This window comes from Neovison vison, chromosome 1 (assembly GCF_020171115.1).
Source record: "Neovison vison isolate M4711 chromosome 1, ASM_NN_V1, whole genome shotgun sequence".
Taxonomy (NCBI): Eukaryota; Metazoa; Chordata; class Mammalia; order Carnivora; family Mustelidae; genus Neogale; species Neogale vison.
This window is the reverse complement of record NC_058091.1, coordinates 227,172,662-227,190,891: the sequence shown is the minus strand read 5'-3', so window position 1 is coordinate 227,190,891 and position 18,230 is coordinate 227,172,662. Positions and strand designations below refer to the sequence as shown.

General features: G+C 39.4%; 1 protein-coding gene across 8 annotated transcripts in view; it reads right to left on the bottom strand.

Annotated features, from left to right (window-relative positions):
* The window catches only part of PDE4D (phosphodiesterase 4D), a 1,300,895-nt gene that overhangs the window by 1,153,298 nt on the left and 129,367 nt on the right, over positions 1–18,230 (bottom strand). For 7 of the 8 annotated variants that reach the window (XM_044224245.1, XM_044224282.1, XM_044224351.1 and 4 more), the window contains exon 2: positions 2,941–3,075. In XM_044224245.1, the coding sequence (XP_044080180.1) occupies positions 2,941–2,982 (42 nt within the window). In that variant the 5' untranslated portion in view covers positions 2,983–3,075. Of the gene's footprint in view, positions 1–2,940; positions 3,076–18,230 lie in introns of those variants that run through there. The other variant, XM_044224299.1, reaches the window with a different exon arrangement.

Genomic DNA, 18,230 nt, shown 5'->3' with positions numbered 1-18,230 from the left:
CTTTTCCAAAAGCCCTATCTTTTTTTCCTCCCCAAATATCTCTTAACTATGTTCAGTCTACCTCCCTACATTTACCACCATGGATTCGTTATTCCAGATTTTGTTCATGACCTTGAGGCTATCACTTTCCCTAACACTACAGGATCAAGGCATATCAAGTTCACTCGGCCTGAAAGCCTCCTCTTTGCCTAAATCATGGTTCAGATTACAGACTTCCCTAAGGATCCCCTTTTCTCAGGAACTCCTGGACTGACCTCCCTGACTGAGTCAAGTCATTCTGTTATATGTCATCCCCGTGCTAGGACATTTCTCTCAGCAGGTATCACGAGGTATTCCTTCCCTCGTTCCTTTACCACATAATTACCTATCATGTGAAAGAAACAGTGACAAATAAATAAGCAAAGCCTCTGTCTCAGGAAGTTTACATTCTAGGATGGAGAAAGAAGCCATTACATAGGAGGACAGGTGGAAGGTATTTGCCCTATGGAAGGAAATATGGTGGAGAATTACTGCTTTACAGCTTTGTGTGTGATTCTTTGATGCATGTCTCTCTCCCACAGGAGACCCTAAAGACCACGCTTCACTTTTGTGAAGCCCCTGGGGACCACGCTTCGCTTTTGTACTATTCACATGAGTTCCTCCCATTTTTATCCACCACAACCACAAATTATGCTCCCAAAGGAGCAAAATGTCACTTAAAGCAAAGGGTACTTTGTTTATATTTTGATAGCTAAAATTCTTCATGGATCCCTTCCAAATAGAGGAAGAATTCAGAGCATTAATCATTAAAAAGAATACTATGCCAGATTTTGAATGTGAGGAGAAAAATATAACCACTCTTTAAGTGATCAGGGATAAATAATTGTCTAAAGTTGATCTTTTTTTCCTCTCTTTTGTATGCCTGAAGCTTCACAGTGACACATACAATATACGTGGAGACATGCAGGGAGGAGTAGAGGCCATTTTAACATTTAGAATATTCTCTTTGGATTTTTAAATGTCATAATGCCTAACACAAACGTTCTCAAATCCTAAACCAAATTAATTCTTAAAATTTTCCTCATCAAAAACAGGAAACACCTACTCCTAAGTGCATAATGTTGGACTTTGTTATAATAGAGACTTAAGAAGCACAGGATGACTTTTCCAGACCTGTGCAAGATGAACTTTTGGAACTCTAAGGTGACAACTTCTAACTAGGCAGAAAGTTTGGCTCTTTTCTCTGAGAAACAGCAATTTCCTGCCTAGAGTCATGTAATTAAGGGGAAGCACTTTCTTTATGCCAGTGGATTTTCGAGAAGCTAAGAAGCAGTGAAATGAGAGCTCTACTGTTTGCATTTAGATACACATAGACAATTCAGATTCTCTTAATCTGGGAATTGTGAGCCTTTCCACCAAGATGAAAATTTCTGCATTAAGCAAATATAAATAGGAAATCTCCTAGCATCATTAAGTGCTCACAATTCCTTAAAGTCACGGCCCAGTTAATCATTTACTTTTAGAATGTTTTCCTCCCAGAACAGGGCAATGTTTAATAATATTTTTTTAAATATCCAAAATATTCTCTCCTTTGCCTTTACACATTTCTTTTCCTATCACATGGAAACATGGCAATGAAATTAAATGAAAGAAAGAAGCATTATATGAATGGTTTACTTTCATATTTAACTTAAAATTTAAAAAACTCAGTAACAGAAAGATGTGTGGGCAGTTGGCTCATTTGTATGCAAGTCACCTCCCATTACAATGAGCAACTATATGATGAACAAAGGAACTCCAGGCTCCAAGCCATAGCCCTTTCTTTTATCCAGTAATCCATACAACCAAACACACCAGGAAAACAAATGAACTTCGACATTTCCTCAGAGTTTGTTCAGTTTCTTCCGTTGGTTATTAAACACCGTCTGGACTCCAAGAACTGGCACACTTCTGGGTACATCCTCATTTTTTAAGAAAACCTACTGAGCACACTATCCTTCCCTCTCCACAGGCATTACTCACCCTGAAAAGCCTGATAGTAATTCCGCAGAAAGAATCAGAGATGGCCTTGGGCCATCACAAAAGAATCACGGGTTATAACACAAAGCGTTCTCATATTAGAGAAATGTGTTTGCATTTGTGGTTTTTCTGATGTCTTCAAATGAATGTTCCTACGTCACAACTGCATCTGTTTGGATGCCTTTTTTCCCTTTGGGTAAATGAACAAAGGGACATGTTCTTAGAGCTTGCCTCATAGAAATTAACTGCCTCTTTTCATCCTTGCCTTGTGTAGCTTTCTTGGGGTTGCTCTATTTGCTTATACTTACTTCCATAAGCTAATATGAATCTAAAAACTATTACTAATTCGGTGCCTTAAAGAGAGCAGGTAGTTGGAAAGAGGGCTTAATCTACAGTGGGGCCCTGAGGACATTCACTTAAAAAAAAGTTAAGGGAGGAGAGAAATTAGAGACATATGCTAGGGTAGACCACTCATGGAAGTGATGTCCTCCTGATCAAGTATTCTCATTATTCACCATGTACATGAACTTTTGGAACGTCACTGATTGAGGTACTTAGCAGCATTAATTAACTTTATTCTTTTGGACTTGCCCAGAAAATTCAATATTCAAAACACAAATTTCTCCGATTCCAGTTTCTAATCATATAATTTCTGCATCAATCCAAATCTCAGAGCGTCCAATCTCATACCTTTAGGCTTATACAAATGAATGGTAAGGCTTACAAACTGGCTGAAAGAGAATTCCCATCAAACGTCTACCAGGCCACAGAGACGAACAAGTCTCCATTTGTTAACAAGCTGCATACAGCCCGACAACTGAAAGCTGGAGAAGGGGCTTCCACAAGCCTGATCATGATAGCACCGTATTAAAATATAAAGAAAACAGAAAAAAATTATGTGTACGCATTTTTAGATAAGAAATGAAAACAAAAGGTACTTACACTTTTGCTCCGAGAAAGCAAATCACAGGTATTTCTTTTCATGGTGGTGCTTCAGGTAATTCAAGCGGACAATAGTTGTTTCCAATGTCACTGTTCTCACTGCAACAATTATCCACTCAAAAGCCAAATGGCATTCTGAAGAGAAAAGCAAGAAAATGTTTAATCAAGTATATGATTAACACGTGTACTTCGAAATGCTATCTTAGACTAGGACAGTAATTCTTAAATTATTCAGCACAACAAGCTAACATGGTGCAGTGTTTAGAGCCATAAAAGTCCACACAAGCGGCATTTCCAAAACAGCTTTTGTTAAATGTAAGTTAGAGATTTCAAGCACCATCTGTTTTCCATTAAATATTCAAGTCTACATTTCTAGTGGCTTAAAAAAAATAGGTACGGTAGCCACAATTTACACTTACATGTATGAAATGAAGATGCATGGTGAGCCGTGGGCATGGTGATTCTGGCTGGTACAGCCGGGGACCCCTCAGTTTTCCACTCAGCATTCACTAAGTAAGGTAGCCTTGTCCACCACCAGAGGGATCTGACTACATCTGAAAGCCCTTTGACCATAGCATGGTGGCCTCCCATTTCATCATTAGCAGTAATAAACAGTATAGTGGTTCTTCAGCAAATTTAGTGAGTTCTCTAATCTTTGGGTTCAGAGATGTTGCAAGAAACGGTGGGGAGAAATAGTTTACCAAGTCGAGCAACAACTATGATTGCTAAGAATATCCCAGAGTAGCTGTTACTTGAACGACATGATAGCCTTATTACCTTACCTCCACTTCCCACGAGACATTAAGAGGGAGATTCTGTTTTTCGTGTTGAAGGACGAGCAAATACAATAGCTCTCAGAGTTGTGTTCATTCTGATATTCAGCTGAATCTGGGCATGATTGACATAATCACAGGGAATATTTGCATGTGGGCTGAAATGCCTTTTGGGCAAGAAGGCACTCTAAGAGAATGGGGATAAGGCAAACAGACTTGACCGAAACACAAAAACGCTGACACTGTAGACGTAGGCTAAAACAGGGGGGACAGACCAACTCTAACAACAGCATGTATTCCATCATTTGGATTTACTCTAAGTTTCTCATAAGACTTGTGCCTGAGGTTTAGGGAAAAGAGTAACAGTGAGCAAGGTCTGAAGGAGTTTGTTTTACTGAAATGATGGGGAAAATACCAAAGTGCAGGATAGTGTGAATTATATTTTCAAAAATATAAGTACATTCAAACAAAGCAACTATATATACTTTACAAAACACACCAAACACATGCAAGGAGGGAACACAACGTCTCTCTGGGCCCTCAGCTACAGGGGAAGCCGCTGGTCCCTCACACCAGTGCACAGGGCTCTCCAGAATCCTGCTGTGGCACATTCTCAAGGCTCAAAGACTCATTTGAATCCCTGTCAATCACCCCTCAAGACTTTTGAGACTAAAAGGCAGATACTTCTAGGGAGACCAGAGATCCCACAATAGCAAGGAAGAGCTAGAACCAGAGAAATCCAGCTTATCACTGCTAAGAATATCCCAAGTCACAACTTGGGAGACCCAAAGGACACTGAAATACGAAGTCTTCTTCTAGGGTTCATAAAAATGTTTGCCCGAGGTTAAATAAAAATGCATAAATGAAAAGTGACTTTCTAAGATAAATATGGTTTCTTTGAGTATGTGAAGATTATTTTTCAGGGAGTAGGGGATGGAAGAAAGAGGGGATTCACAAATGGAAAGTTCTCGACAAGCATACCTCCAGGACTTTAGCCACATTTCTCAGTGGGTTTTAATGCCATTCATTTTATAAGTTCTCAGAAAACATGAAATTATATAACCAACCTTGAGTCCATTTAAGAAGTGGACAGAAATAATATAAATAGAACTAAATATTCCATATCTAGGAATAAAATACAATCTAACTAAATGCTGGGGGAAGCTTATACACTGTCAGAGAAAAATACATTCAAAATCTTTAATTACTCACTCAGTAATTAATGAGTACTCTTAGGGGCAACCAGGGAATAGTTAGTCGCCCCTAGTGGGCTAGTAACTCACTGGTTTTAAATTAACAAATCAGTCAAATCAGATGAATCATGGAATTGGCCTGGTAAGGTTTGCTGAATTCATCAAGTTTTTAACAAATTTGCCTTGATACCACTTAAAGACTTCTCTATAGGAATTTGGGACTTGTGGATTTGGAGGGAGGCAAATGACTGTAACTGAAATTTGACTGTTGTTGGGCTGAGCTTTCTCAGCCTATATACTTGGAGGCAGTGTGGCCTGGCTACAGCAGTATGGACCTTGAAACCAAAGAGGCATAGGATTTGAAACTAAAGAGGTTAGGATTTCAGCTCTCCAAGGGCATTCTGTGTAGTTTTCAGCAAGTTACTTAACCTTACCTTTTTTGAGATCTGCAAAAAGGTGATCATAATAACGCATGTGTGCTTTGAGTTTAAATGACCTGATGTGTATAAAATAATGTCTAGAAGAATGCTTAGCTCATATTATCACCACCACCATCATCATCAGCCTTCATCGCTACCTTTTTCTTCTCTTCGTACGAAATGACAAGCACCAACAAACCATTCTTATTTTTCCACTTAAAAGTGTTCAACTCCATCAGATAAGACAGAACTAAGCAAATAGACTTTCAAATAAATGGTAATGAATAATGTATCAGTTAAGGTCCCAGGAATAAATAGCACACTCATATTAAGACATTTAAGGAGGGGTTAGAAAAGAGATTATTAAAGAAGATGACAGTGGGAGGCGCCTAGATGGCATGGTTGGCTAAGCATCCAGCTCCTGGTTTGGGCTCAGGTCATGATCTCCTGGTCCTGGGACAGAGCCCTGCATGGTATCTGGCTCCACGCTGAGTGAGGGGTTTGCTTCTCTTCCCCTCTCTATCTCCCTCTGACCTTCTCCCTGACTCGTGCATGCATGCATACGCATGTGCTCTCTCACTCTTTCTCTCTCTCTCAAATAAATAAAACCTTTTTTTAAAAAGGAAGATGAGAGCAGGGTGAAGAAATCTACAAATGATAGTGATAATGGATAAAGGATAGTAATAATGGAGTTTTTATCGCCCCCAAAAGGGACAAGGGTGGGGCACAGATACCTAGGGGAAGAGTGTCATGGGGTAAGCTGCCTTGAAAAAGGTTATTCCCTGGGACATGGCTAGTCTCAGCTGACCCAGAAAAGAAAGAGATAAGGAGATGAATATGCTCTCATTCTCCTCTGATCTTCTGATCTCCTGCTGGGACTCCCCACTGGCCAAATGCAACAGAGCCAGAGGGCAAAGGAAGCTGCTGCTGTCCACCTCACTGAGCTGAGACAGAAAGCATCCCAGAGCGGGGTGGGGAAGAGAGCAGAGCGGGAGCCGCTCCACGCAAATGGGATCTGCAGCCCCGGAAGAGGATGGCACTTCTCTGCTCATTGCATCCTAAGAAAAATATCAGATTGCACTTTTCTGCTCATTTCATCATAAGAAAAATATCATTTATCTTTCATCTTCCTGATAAAACTATGAGGTAGATACCATTAATGAATTCTTCCCATGGCACAAAAGAGGAAATCAGCTCCAAGCACTGAACTGCCGAGTAAATAGCAAAATCAGGATTCCAACCTGATTTGTCAGACTCCAAAGTCCATGTTTTTGTCTAGGCTGCCATCGTGCTTCGCAGCCAATATCCAGCATGAACCAATGCATTTTAATGATCAACAAATGGTAACCTCTGCAAATACCAAAGCTGTGCCCAAACCAAATAATGTTTGATAAAAGAAAAAAAGGAGGTTTACTCTCAGGAAGGCAGTCATTTAGCTCCTATGAATTCCTCCCTCAGCAAAGATAATGCCATGAGGCAGCACAAATGCTTGCTCCCTCCAGGGGCACTAAACAGAAAACCAGGTGAGAGAACACTCACACATGCAATTTCATTACTAAAGGAGTTCCCACAAGAAAGTTAATTAGGGAGAAGGAAGAGTCAGCTCCTGCAGGGAGAACACGTTAAAAATAGAGAGGAGGTAGGGAAGATAGACAGTGCTGCAACATTCAGAGAAAGAATCTGAGCTCTAGCACCTGTATAAATGTTGTGGCTTCGATGAAAGGATAAGAGCATGAAGACAGGCTCTTTCCTAGAGATTAAGGTTTTAGAGAGTGAAAAATGCCCCGAACTGGGCATCAGAAGAAGTTCCACTTACAGCAATGTGACATATACACAAACTGAGTGGTATTAAGAAAATCCATTCTCTTTCTTCCTCCACCAGTGACTTGCTTCTCTGTGAAGAGGAGATAACATTATCTCCACAACCCACCTCATAAGGCTGTCATGGGGATCAATTAGATAGCGTGTCAAAAAGTATTCTGGAATCTATCAAGTTCCCTGCAAATGTAAGTTGCATCTATTCATTGAAACATCAGATGTGCCAATACAGGGAGACCCTCTAAATATGACTGAAAAGGTTCTAATTACTTACAAATGTTAGAGAGACGACTGAATATATTTTATGTATTTTAAAGAAATTTTTTGTTCTTTATTCTTTTGTAATTCATATTTTTTCTCCTACATTGTAATTAATTTCATGTAGTGACTGCTGAATTATAAAATCATTCAGATGAATTAATTTAAAAAAAAAACTACACATTTATTGGGCATCATGAACTGGCCAAGTGTTCTGCTAAGCTCTCAGATAACCTCCAAACTTTCTAGATTCAGAGCAGAAGGATGGTGCAGATACCGTTGCCTATGAATGATCAAAGGATAATCAGTTAGTCTCCTCTTCATCTCAGCAAGATCTGTTTTTCTAGGACTGTATAAAATACACATCAAAATGAAATCAGGATAGGGTGCCAGGGTGGCTCATCGGTTAAGCGGCTGCCTTTGGCTCAGGTCATGATGCCAGGGTCCTGGGACTGAGTTCCACATCGGGCTCTCTGCTCAGCAGGGAGTTGACTTCTCCCTCTAGCCCTCCCCACTGTTCATAAATGCACTTTCTCTCTCTCTCTCTCTCTCTCTCTCTCCCTTTCTCTCAAATAAATAAAATCTTAAAAAAAAATGAAGCCAAGGACAGACAGTCTCTTTCCTGGATTAGATTCTAATCTAAAAAGAAAAATAAGTAGATATGACATATTTTTTAAAAAAAGTAAGTTTGATCACTGTAAAAGATAACCCCAAAGAAGTACAATAAAAATGACTCAATTTATCAAGGATTGTCCACCAAAATATGTGCAAACAAGAAACCTAGTGGTAGCAATTTAAGAATTAAATGTTCAAAATGTTAAGGGAGAAGATGCATATGAGTCAAAAACAGACTTTTGATGAGGTGTGAGTTAATGCCATATGCCCTATATGGCATAAATAATGGGAATAATAAATTCCCACTAATTTGCCCCATCCACACATAAGATAGATAGCATGAACTCTTGCCCCAGTGTCCTGTGGCTAGATCTGTGCAGAGACAAAGGAAAAAAAGGCCCTGGTACTTCCTTATACCATCTAAAGTTCTGACTTAAGAGAAAGGAGTCCTTCCTGGTCTAGATCTGAGGGTGACCAGAGAGTTTCCTGCCTATTTACACCCTGTCTCTTTTCTCCAGCATGCCCAGTGAAAGCTGTCCCTTATCTGAGCTCTGGCTAGAACCTACACAATTTGAGATATACAAAGAGCTCATGGCACACATGAGGAAACTGAGGCACAGGAAGGTAAGCAATTTGCCTGAAATCAGGGGGCTATGTGGAACAACACAGAAATAAACTTGAAATCTCCACACTCTCCTGCCCAGACCTCTGTTCAGCTAGGGATACCGCCTTATGCACTGATTTTCCTAAAACCCACTCTACAGGATGACTCAGAGTTATCTGTCAGCATGCCCAGCAGAGTTCAACAACTTAGTTCTTGCTGACTTTCGTAAAATCTGCTTCTGACACAGGGATGGCCCTTTTTAGTGAGTTTGTAGCTTGTGCTTTGGAGGAGCCCCTGGGCTGCCTCACAGAAGCCAGGGTGATGTGCCTTAAATGAGGGGCCAGGTGACCTGAGACTTAGAAGTTTAACGTGACTTTACCTAATGGTCTGTTCCCAACACAAACCTTCCACCCTAATCTGAATGGTCTCATACCTCCAACAACTGTGACATGTTCATTTCCACCTCCTGGCCCTCAATGGACATTCTTAAGATGTTCTTCTATTGTTCAACTTTTTGAGCTTTTCTGTTCTTCAAAGTCCATGAAGTCCTTCTTTCTAAAATGAGAGTTGCCCTGCTACCCCAAGTCACACAGCTTTTGACTTCCTCTGAGTTCCAACAGTAAAGGCCATCTTGTGCCATGATATCAACTACTATCTTGCGGGTTGTCTCTAACTGCTTTATGGGTTTATTCTCTGCTTCCTCAATTGAGGGTTGAATAAGTCACATTTTACAGCCTTTTTCATACTATGAGTTATACAATTATAAAATACAAATGCCTCGGGTTAAGAGAAATTCATCACCATTCTTTTGCCTTCTCCACAGTGCTCAACAGGGTGTTGAGCTCCAGCAACCTCTCAATAAAATATATTTAAAAAGAGAAGTATAAGTCCATTAAAAACCATTTTAATTAAGAAGTGGTACAAAATTTGAAATAAAATTTGTCCAAGTGTGGAAAATATTCAATTTCAATATTTGTCAAAGAAATGAAAATTAAAATCCCAACATTTCCATTTGTCTTGCCTACCAATTAGCAAAATTCAGGGTTTTTTTAAAATAAAATACTTGATAATGCTGTATATATGATGAACTATGCAATTCACCATATATTGCTTATCAGCTTTGAAATGACATAAGTCTTGGGAAAGAAATTTGATACTAAATATCAAAACCAATAACTGTATTATATATTTTTTATAGTAATTTGGAAAAACAACCTGAAATATAGTAAGTGCTTTACATGCAAATGTGTTTGCAACAGTGCCACTTAGAGTGATGAAAATTTAAAAACAGTTTAGGGATGCTTAGGTAGCTCAGTTGGTTAAGCATGTTACTTCAGTTCAAGTCACGATCTTGGGATCCTGGGACTGAACTCCACATTGTTTTGAGCTCCTTGCTTCTCCTCCTTTTACCCCACCCCAGCTTGTGCTCTCTCTCTTTCAAATAAATAAAATCTTTTTTAAAAATAAAATAAATAAATAAAAGTAATTTAGATGTCCAATAGTAATGGAAGAGCTAAATAAAATATGAGAAATCTCATGATGTACTATAAAATTAAAAATATACACTGTATAAGACATTTTAATCACATGGGAAAATATTTCTGCTGGAGCATTAAATGACAAAAGCAGGATTAAAGTTGTAGGTACAGCATATTCCTATAAAAAGTTATGCACAGAGAAAAGACTAGAAAGAAATATAGGAAATTATTAGTAGCTATATGTAGGTTTTAATATTAAAGATATTTCTATTCTTCTTTCTATAATTTTCGGCTTCTTAAATTTTCAACATTGGGGAAAAATAAACAATTAAAAGTCAAAGGAAAAGAAAGTAACTGAATGAATTTGGAACAACTCATTAATCCTCTTTTCCTACTTCAGAGCATCCATTAAATGGTAAACTTTTGTTGGTGTGATTGTTCTGGGAGGTTAGTGGATTTTACATCCATTTATTTGAGTATTTGTTTTTATATGCCCAACTATGCTATTTCATACAAAGTGTTAGACTTTGCCTTTTGGGAATCTATGGACGGGGAAAAGACTTACTTGGAAAGAGATGGCCAACATTAAGTTCTCGCTCACTGACCCTACTATTTCTTTCTCCATTTGGATGTCTGTTGACCTCCCTTTTTCTTTTGACCCCAGTAATAGTCACACACACACACACACACACACACACACACAATCTTCAGTCTCTGCTTCATCCAGAAAATTAGTTACCGAGATTCCCCTATGTTAGTTTCCAGTAATGGAAAACACATCAAACTCAGACAAACGTAGATTTTGAATCCACAAGAGACATGGGTTTTGTCAGACCAAGAAGAGCTCAATCTACAAAATACTTTCATTTGCATTAAAAGTTAGGAAATGAGCATGGAGAAGGAACTGTTTGTCACAATTTGCAATAAAAATATTCATAAAATAGGGACGCCTGGGTGGCTCAGTTGGTTAAGCAGCTGCCTTCAGCTCAGGTCATGATCCCAGGGTCCTGGGATCGAGTCCCACATCGGGCTCCTTGCTCGGCAGGGAGCCTGCTTCTCCCTCTGCCTCTGCCTGCCTCTTTGTCTGCCTGTGCTCACTCGCTTTCTCTCCCTCTGTCTCTGACAAATAAATAAATAAAATCTTAAAAAAAAATTCATAAAATAATAAATTAACTGTTAAACTCTTTACCTCAGTTTAGCTTTTGAGTGTACCTTTTCAGTGTACCTTTTGAGTGGTTTACAGCCTCTTCTTAGTATCTTGCTGAACATTCTATCAAACATTGCACCTCAGGTTCCTGTCTCACCCCATCTCACTTTCACTTACCTCCTTGAGAGGATGAAGCATTTCTTGTGTGTAGAGTTGTATCTTCTACCCACTCTATACCTTCCTTCCCTCTTTCTTCTCTAACTGGCCCTCTTTCCTCAAACTCAAATAATATCTTAATCTCTCTTCTGGTTAAAACATCCTCCTTAATCCTTCATTCTCTTTGCTCCAAAGGTTATTCTTTCTCTCTATAATCAGATGATTTGAACAAAATGTCTATTAAACTCAATTTCTCAACCTCTTTATTCTGACGTCCACCCCTCATACCACCATAACCTAGTTTTACTCCTTTTACACTTCAATTTCTTTCTCTAACATTTCTAGACCACCATAGTGCCAGATATAACAAGCACTTCCCAAATTCTCTGACTAGAATTCCCTACTATAACATCATCCTCGTTCCTTCTAGAAACTCTATCCTCCTTTTCTCTTCTATGATATCACTCTCTGCCGGCTCTGATGGCTTGACCTCTCTCTACCTCACGGAGTCTTCTTTTGTCCATCCCTTAACCATGGATGATACAACTGTTCTTAGTCTTTATCAATGCTTCTCAAACATGAGTGTTTATCAAAATTAGTCAGGGAATTCCCTATAGTACAAACTGTTGACCCTCCACTAAATGAATCAGAACCTCCAGGATATGAAGGAATCTACTTTTGACAAATTGTCCATATACTCATGAAGCTTTCAGAGTACATGTTGGCTGACTGGCACTTGGGAACCTCTGGTCTACATTACATGCCCAAGCAATCTATTAGTTTTTATTGTCTAGCCATATGTATGCTAATATATGCATGTTATTCACACACACACACACACACACACATTCACACACATTTGATACCCTCACTTCTCCTGAGCTTCAAATTTGTACATTTCTATGACATCACTTGGAAGACCCAAAAGCATCTCAAATACAACATGTCCATATATGAACTCAACCTTCTTTCTTTCTTCATTCCCAAATAGGTTGTTTCTCTTACCTTCTCTCTCTCAGTTAATGGTACCACCATCCACTCAGGCAATCAAGACATATTCTTGAACACTTCCCACTCTCTGATCACAAATATTCAATCCATGATCATGCTCTGCTAGAGTATCTGGCAAACATCCCTCAGCTCTATCCTCTCCTTGCAACTCTAAGACCACTACTCCCTTTCAGATTTTTATCCACATCATTTCTGTAGGTGCCTGTTAAGAGGTCTCCTCATCAACAGCACTGCCTACTTGCCCCTCCACACAACACATTTCACACACTTGTTATATGGAACCATTTGCAGCACCCTACATACTCTGTGTCATTTCCCACCTCCATGTCCTTGTTGTTGATTTTCCCCCTCCCTCTTCCCCATATCTACTTTCTTCTTTACTTGGCTACTCCTGTTTCAAGGCTCAGCTGAAGTGTCAAGTTCTCTTTCATGAGCTTCCTGATTCCCCAACATCCCCAGCCTCACCCCCAGTGCCAACCTGAACCAATGCAGCTGATTTCTACTTCCATTAAGGCCGCATGGATGCCCTCAACAGTGTATTTGTCAAATTAAACCAAAATGATCCCTCTCACTGCCACTGCTACCCAGGACTCTAAGACTCTTGAAGGTAGAAAATGTTTCATGTTTGTATAGGCAATCACAACTTCACATATGCTCAATAAATTTTTAGTGAACTCTGCCAAACTGAACTGCTTCCCTTGGCTAGAATTACAAGAAAGAGTGCACATTTTGTCTTTAGATGAAGAAGAATCAAATATTTTCCTTTGTAGTTTATACTCATACAAAACCATCCTCCTATTCCCTTCCCCTATTCCACAATGATAACAGTAGTCCCTCTTCCTCATTTACCAGGCCTCTACTAGGCACTCGAGGCATGAAATGAGCTGTGCCAGGGTCCAGGGATGTAAAGATAAACATGATAAAATCTCTCTCCACCAGGAGCTCAGAGAACAGTCAGGGAGAGAGACAAACAGTACAATGCACTAAGAGCTCTGACAGAGGCTCAGAATAGCTGGTGAGGGACCCAGAAGAAGGAGAAAGTGATTCATACACCTAATGGCCTCAAAGCCAGTTCTGAGTTATTCCACTCTTGTGAACACTTTGCTTTAAGTTATTCAACTGCCACTTCATATACTGATGTTTTTCCCCAAGTAGAAGGAAAGCAATATGAAAGGAGAGACCGGCAGTTCCTTTCATCTCTTGCACATCTGGTCAAATATCTGTCCCTGCAGAGAGATGGCTGGAGAATTCCACACCCAGAAAATGTTCTGTAAAGGCCTGTCAAATGAATAATGTGCAGGTGATAACCCTTACATAAGAGAACACCAGCCACTTTTGATTGCAGTACAAATTTATTATAAAATACTCGACATTTTGGAAGATAAAAGTCCATGTCGCTCCCAACGTAGCCCAATTCTTCACTTCCAAGGATATGGAAATGCCAAAACACCCACTGTTTCAACACTCACCTTGACCAGTATTTCAAAACAGTCCAGCTGAGTCGTTCAACAGCAAATAAATTACATTTCTTTTTGGATTCCATGCTTTGTGGCTTTTCCCCCCAACCTGAAATAATTGCAGCTCTCCAAAACACAACTCTTCACCCTAAATAAAAGGCTAGAGACTTTCCAATTCATCTCTCATAAATGGAGAATCTGTTTCTTGAGCATACCTTGCTCTGGGTTTAGCTTCCTGCTGCAGTGAGGAAAGTTACAATAGAAACTTCTTTTCAACAACTTTCCTAACCATATCCCTCCCACTCCCTCATTATGGTGCCCTTCCAGGCCTGGGCAGTGGGAGGTGACTAGAGTAGTTTTGTTGTGTGAATCATAGGACATCAGGGTGCGTGGTCTGCTGCCCTGGGGCCAAGATGGAAGGAGCCTCTAGCTTGTGTCATCCACAGCTAAGTTATAACAGATCCATGGAGAGCCTCAGGACAAAACCCCCTATGTCATCATGAGGGAAAACAAAATGATGGCAAGACAATCCAACCTCTGGCTTAAGCAGTCACTATCTACGAAGGAAGGCAGAGTTCACTGAAGCAATGAGGCGCTTTTTTTTTTTTTCCCCAATTCTTTTGTGTCCCACATCAGATGAAAGTAAAAGCCTACCATCTGAGGACTTCTAAATTTGAGAAGTGTTCAAATGGCGTTGTCATGAAAGGCTGTGGGCTGTATACAGACTGGAGTCTACAAGTCATGCATTACCAAATCCCAGTCGGTACACTCCACCATGGGATGGGCTCAGTTGTAAAAGATGGACCAATTTATCCCACTAGTTAAAACAAGAAAAACGCAATATGGATGATGGATCAGTTGATGATAGGTAGATAAATAGACAAACAGATAAAGAAAGGGGGGGGGGGAGCTGGGGAGAGGAAGTGAAGGAGAGAAAGGGAGAAGTCTCCAAGTCAAAGATTTTGGGTTTTATTATGCACAACTTTCTCAATCTAAGCTGTAGAAGCAAAACCATCATCTCTAACGTAAACCTGATCTTTTCAGAACTTCCTTTTAAAACAAACCCACCTCTTTGTTCTTTAGTTAGCTGCTTCCATTTATCAATTAGCAGTGAATCCTGCTTCTTATTTTCCTGCAAATTCTACATTTGTGACTAGCTCCCTTGAAAAACCTTACAACTCACTTATTTTAATAAGTCCCTATTGACCTAATAATACTATTATTTTAGATTACATGGTATAAATGAGAATTTAAAGAAAATAAACCAGTTAAAGATAAAAAGAGACTGGGGCAGTTGGTAGAGCCTCATGCAGAGCTTACTTAAGGCAGGTGATGAAAGTTTTTCTAATGAGGCGTCACCAGAACTACTTTTATCCTGAAAACAAGTAACTCAGTACCCTCAGGCTATCATTTCTCCCTGATTAACAATTGCTACCCAAGGAGTCATACCCTGCAGATTATATGACTAGAAGAAAAACAAGGCAGAAAATGAAAGTTCAATGTTAATTGAAAGAAACATAAACAAGGAAATTAACACAACAAAGAAGCCAAAGACAAGAAATAAAACTCAAACTTCTCAGTGCTCCCCCTCTTAGGAAGTGACAACCCATTAGCATCCTTCAAGGGGATGAGCCCACTGTGGAAGCATTATTAACACACACAGGGAAAACTGCATGTCCTTCAGTTTTAGCTGGAGCCAAGGAGCAAATTTTTAATCAAAGATAAAATGCTGTTGTCTTTTTATGTTAAAATTAAAACAACAGTGGAAGAGACGCTAGACAAAAAATCTGAATCTTCTGTTCAAGAATTTTACTACTTTACTATTTCATGATGGGTGTTAAAAGTAACAAACGACAAAGTCAAGATGTATTAAAGCAGAAATTATAATACCCTTCTGCCCTGGGACAGTCATTTTTTTTTTTTAAAGATTTTATTTATTTATTTATTTGTCAGAGAGAGAGAGAGAGAGAGGGAGAGAGAGTGAGTGAGCACGGACAGACAGAGCGGCAGGCAGAAGCAGAGGGAGAAGCATGCTCCCTGCCGAGCAAGAAGCCCGATGTGGGACTCGATTCCAGGACGCTGGGATCATGACCTGAGCCGAAGGCAGCCGCTTAACCAACTGAGCCACCCAGGTGTGGGACAGTCATTTTTGAAATAGTCTTTCTCTTTCTTATTCAGTGGACATATGGGAAACAGAATCAAGTCAACCCTCAGGAGAATACCCTTTGTTTTTAAAACTGGTTTCCTCCTTATGAAGGGGTCTTTAGTTCACTCCATTCCAAAAGAAAGGATTTTAAGATATCACCTGAAGAAGAGGAATTTACACTATAAAAGCTTATTCAGAGAAGAATAGGAAAAAAACAAAATGAACTAGTGGAATATTAGGAGTTTGGAATTTTCTGATTTTGTGACCTTGAAGGAAGTAATGCAACCCTTGTGAATGTCCATATCAATGTCAATGTCAGTATCTATTCTGTTGGCTGTAGTTGACAGCCAACTACAATAGCTAGAATGTCAGTATCCAGGAAACTACTGAAACCAATACTTCAAAGCCATGGTGTAGACTAAATGATGGACTGATGGTCAGAACATACTAAGCAGCATGCCTACATGAAAAAAGGGGTTCCGTAAACGTTAACTTCATTTCACCTTGTTCACCCTTTACTGGAGTAAGCAAATACTGTTTTTTTTAGGAAGCTTGGATTTTACTAATGTTGCAAAAGTGTTTCATTAAAAATGGATTTTCCCTAGGATTATTATTCTACAGTCACAATGACAAAGAATGAGGACCCTGTCCTAATTCTCAGGAGGCTCAAATGTTGTGCAATATATAATCTTTCATTTCTGTGTCTGAGCCTAAGTCCTTCCATGGCCTTTCCTAAGGTCAAATGAATGTTTCAAATCTTATTTCAGAGGTCTGAAATCCTTTTCACTCTGATACTTCCTTCCTCAAGTACTCAGTGAATGAGCTTTAAAATGAACTCCATCACTCTTCCAGCAAGAAATTAATTGTAAAACCCACTCTCAGCTGCTAGCATTCCACAGCTTTCAAGTTTCTCAGCGAATGTGAAAGCCCCTGAGTGTCCAGAAAGGACAAGCAGAGGACCCTGACGCACAGAAGAAAACTCACCTCTGATTAGCATGATCCCCATGATTACCCAATAACTGTTCAGAGCCTGGTTGCTCTAATTGGAGCCTGTGCTGAATCACTGCCATTCATGAAGTACCCATCTGGCACCTGAAATTAGATTTTGTTCCCTCTTCATTTAATGGTGATGAGTGATGGAGGTACATAACAGCAAAACCCCTTAAAGATTACTCTGTTAATAGATGAACTTCTTAGTGAAAATGGAAAAACGGCATTTCTTTTCTAAAGATCTGGCTATCTTTTATCACCCAATGGTTTATTAGCTCCATTTTTCAAAAGGACAATCATATTGGAGATGATTGGAATGCTGGAGTTTTATTGTTAAAAATCTCTTTAATTCACTGAAGAAGTAATATAAGTTAAAGTGTATAAGTTACAAAATAAAACCAGATTTAATGTCTGAAGTGTAAGTAGTCAAAGGCAAGAAATTTGGAGTAAAAAGGGTATTTAAGTTTCCAGGTCATCTAAAACCTTGCCATCTGGAAATGATGTCGTGCCATACCATACGGTGCCATCTCAGAGACACTGCCATTGATCATTCTATTCCCAACTATTACTAGGGAAGTAGACCCTTGAGCCAACTACAATAGCTAGAATTCTTCATCTTTTTTGTGGGACACCAGTTTATCACTTATACTTAGCATAAACCACTCTATTACAATATTTCAGAACCTTAACATCTTAATACTATTAATTAAAATACTAATTATAATTTATCCTCAGCCATTCAGCTTTTAAGGACCAAGACTATCCTCACTGTGTTACTAATTATATGACTTTGAGCCGTTTGCCTAACCTCTCTTTCTATCTGAGTCTCTTCACCTGTAAACTACAACTACAATATCCTGCTTTATGCTGTTGTTGGAAAGAGTACAAATTCCTAGAGATAAAGCACTAGAAACCGTGGTAACACAAAGGAAGCACTCATCAAATGTGAAGTGTCATCATCCTAGTTCTTTCTTACTCTTGAGAAATTATAATCCGTTTACAGTGAATGCACAGTAAGCGTATAATGGAGGCCACTGTTCTGACAATAACAATCTAACGGATTTTCTATTCACTCTACATCAGGTTGCTCTGAGACAGCCCCCCTTCCCCTGCATTAGTTAAATCAATTACTTTAGCCTGGTGAGGAAGCAGAGAACTTATTAAAACCCCGGCTATGCTGAGGGAAAAATGAACCCATTCTACACTCCAGAAGGGACACACCCCT